Source organism: Enoplosus armatus, chromosome 19, assembly GCF_043641665.1.
Source record: "Enoplosus armatus isolate fEnoArm2 chromosome 19, fEnoArm2.hap1, whole genome shotgun sequence".
NCBI lineage: Eukaryota > Metazoa > Chordata > Actinopteri > Centrarchiformes > Enoplosidae > Enoplosus > Enoplosus armatus.
Window position 1 is genome coordinate 20,955,640 of NC_092198.1, and position 3,109 is coordinate 20,958,748.

Here is a 3,109-nt window from a genome sequence, read left to right on the forward strand (position 1 = left end):
TGCACTTGTGCCAACAGCAGCTTGAAACCTTCGCAGGGGGCATGGGTTTCTGCCTGGGATTCAATTTCTTCTGGTGCACTTTATGTGTCTGATTGTGTACATCAGGTTTTTCAGGGAAAAAAAAATATCACACTGATGATGTAGAGGTCAAAAACTCATGTATCACATATGATATGATACACTAGGCGTTACAGGGTTAAGGGGTCACTGAGGCTTCCTTTACAGGAACCGAGTGTGACGGAACAATTTCACCAGACTCATCAAAATCATCACGAGTTCGAACGAGTGAAAGGAGAAGCTGTGAGCGGGCGGGCTGGAGTGTGCAGTCAGACCAAGCCCACAGGCCTCAACCGTATTTAAGTCTCACGCCGGCCACTGCCCACACTCGGGTCTCTTCTGCCATGGCGGCCTCGCGGCGAAGAGCATCTGATATCTGACGCCTGACAGGCAAGTACATTTTATGTTTCGCCATCCTTGAACCACTTGTTCGTTAAGTTCTTATCGTGCAGGTTTCCATGTGTTTGCCACCCTGTGTTTTAGTTGCTGCAAACTATGAGTAGCTCGCTTCTATGGAAAGCGTGCGGCATGTCTGTGAATTATAACGTATTTATAGAGCCACAGCTTTTGAGACATCCGGGCCCCGGCATTTATCAAACTGTCTAAAAGTGAAATCTTGCAATGATGCGCCACTATCTCTCCTGCTCTCAATCTTGAAAACAGAACATCTCAATTTTGTACTTGAAATGTGACTTTGCTATTGTGTTTAAGAGAGCTCAGGGGGGCTGTATCATTGGTTATGATGAACAGCATGTTTTCTGAAACAGTATGTGTAATTTAGAACAGATGCAGCTGTTTTCTAAAGATGTTGGAACCCCACTGTCTTGCCTTTTTAGCATCTCACTGAGAGGATGCAAGGCTTTTCGAATGGAACAGTATGGCAGACGTGTATGTGCTCGTCTGTCCGCTTACTCCTGTATTTCCTACACACAGTGACATGTGCAATTCATGGATCCATCCTGCAGTGGGTGTCATAACTCTACTGAGCCCTGACAGGTGACACCATCCTCTAAATGTGTTCTTCCATTTTCAGCTCAGAACTTTATTCATTGAGAAGTCGTCTCTTTAGAGAGTTAGGTAGTTGTGTGGCTCTCTCTGGCTTTAATAAGGTCTTTGTAGGAATAGCGACCACTTTGATAAAGGTAGAATGATGCTTTGTCTTTGTACTAGTCTTACGTTTGTTTCTCCTCTACCTTAGACCTTAGTTTCCAGCCATGGGTGACTGGTCTTACCTGTCCACTCTACTAGACAAGGTCCAGTCTCACTCCACCGTAGTGGGGAAGATCTGGATGAGTGTCCTCTTCCTGTTCAGGATCTTTGTCCTGGGCGCAGCCGCGGACAAGGTCTGGGGAGACGAAGTGTCGGAGTTCTACTGTGACACCCTGGAACCAGGATGCGAACACGCCTGCTACAACTGGATGTTCCCAATATCCTACATTCATTACTGGGTCCTGCAGATCACCTTTGTGTCAACGCCCACCCTGGTGTACCTTGGCCACGCTGTCCACACCATCCACAAAGAGAAGAGGATGATGGAGCAGCTGCGGAACAGCACAAATGGAACTGCCCTGAAGAAGCCCAAGTATACAGATGACAGAGGGAAGGTGAAGATAAAAGGCGTCCTCTTTGGCACTTACATGACCCAGCTGGTCTTCAAGATCCTCCTGGAGGTGGGATTCAGTGTGGGCCAGTTCTACATCTTTGGCCCCGTGTTCATAGACCTCTACTTCCACTGTACTATGTCTCCGCCTTGTGCCCGTTTCACCGGCGCCCAGTGTTACATTTCTCGTCCCACCGAGAAGACGATCTTCATCATCTTCATGCTCGTAGTTTCAGGCATTTCGGTGCTCCTCAACATCACGGAGATGATCTACCTGCTCTGTAACAAGAGCAGAGACACCAGGAAACGGCTGCTCACAGAGCAGCACGTGCTCACAGAGCAGCACGTGCTCAGTTCACAGCGGCACCCCTCCAATCCGGCTTGGGGGGCCGTGAGCAGCCAGTATGGAGGCTTCCCGCTGTCGCCTCTGCCTGCTCAGGGTCCGACAGGCCTCTGCAATGACGCCGTCGACTCCATCAGTAAAGAAAAGGACACCTGATACACGAAGTATACATAAATTTAAGATAATAAAAGTGGAGGCTGTACAGTTCCAATGATGGACTGGAGTAATTGAGGCAGTCTGTGCTATAAAACGAAATGAAGACGTTCAAAAAGGTATATACATTACAATGCGTACTTTTATATGCGTAAAAGTCGAGAGAGTCTATCTTACAGCGGGAAAAGCAGCGATCCTTATCCTTTGCTTTCCTTCTGGCTCGTCGAGCAATTTTGCTTAGGTGGAGGGACGCTGCCCCGTCCACTCACATGCAGCGGTTAACAGATATAATGTCCTGCTTAAAACTTGAGAAAATCAGATATTCACTTAAATACTCAAGCAGGAAATTTCATGAAGCCTGGGGACCTTTCTTAAATACATTCCAGACTCTGTAAAATGATTTACTGTCATAAAGTACAGCTTATCTGCAGCTTACACTATTCACGTATTCAAGTCTTTTGGTGTGGTAGGGCCACTGGCAGTGAATGGGATTATTTTAGTAACTGTTATTGTTAGTGTTGTGCCTGTTTTTTCTCCCTCTTTTTTCTTTTTCTTTCTTTTTCTTTGTGTACATATTTTTTAACTTGTCTTATTCATATGTTAAATGTATACGTGCTATGTGTATTACTTCTCATTGCTGTATGGTGTCATAGTTTTTGTTTCTGTGTGTTTGCACTGTAAAAACAAAAAAAAGATCTTGATTAAAAAAAAAAAAAAAAAGTCGAGAGTCTCATACCACTCTGCAGGCTGTACTGAGGTAGAATAGTGACTGCATCTACAGTGTACGTAGTACACGTAATAGAAATACGATACTAAACGTGTGAGTATAATAAACCGAAAATACAGCTGGCTTTTGCTGTTGTCACAGATCCGGTGTGTATAAGTCCAGCCCTGTGTATTTAATTGTTGGGCAAATGGATTTATTGACATAATTTAATTGTATTGTATTTATTCCT

At 45.0% G+C, this 3,109-nt stretch overlaps 1 protein-coding gene across 1 annotated transcript; it reads left to right on the plus strand.

The window, feature by feature from the left end:
• Positions 1-1,271: 1,271 nt before the first annotated feature.
• LOC139301960 (gap junction Cx32.2 protein-like) lies at positions 1,272-2,156 on the plus strand. The gene has a single exon (XM_070925489.1). The coding sequence runs from the start codon at positions 1,272-1,274 to the stop codon at positions 2,154-2,156; it is 885 nt and encodes a 294-aa protein (XP_070781590.1).
• The last annotated feature ends 953 nt before the right edge of the window (positions 2,157-3,109 follow it).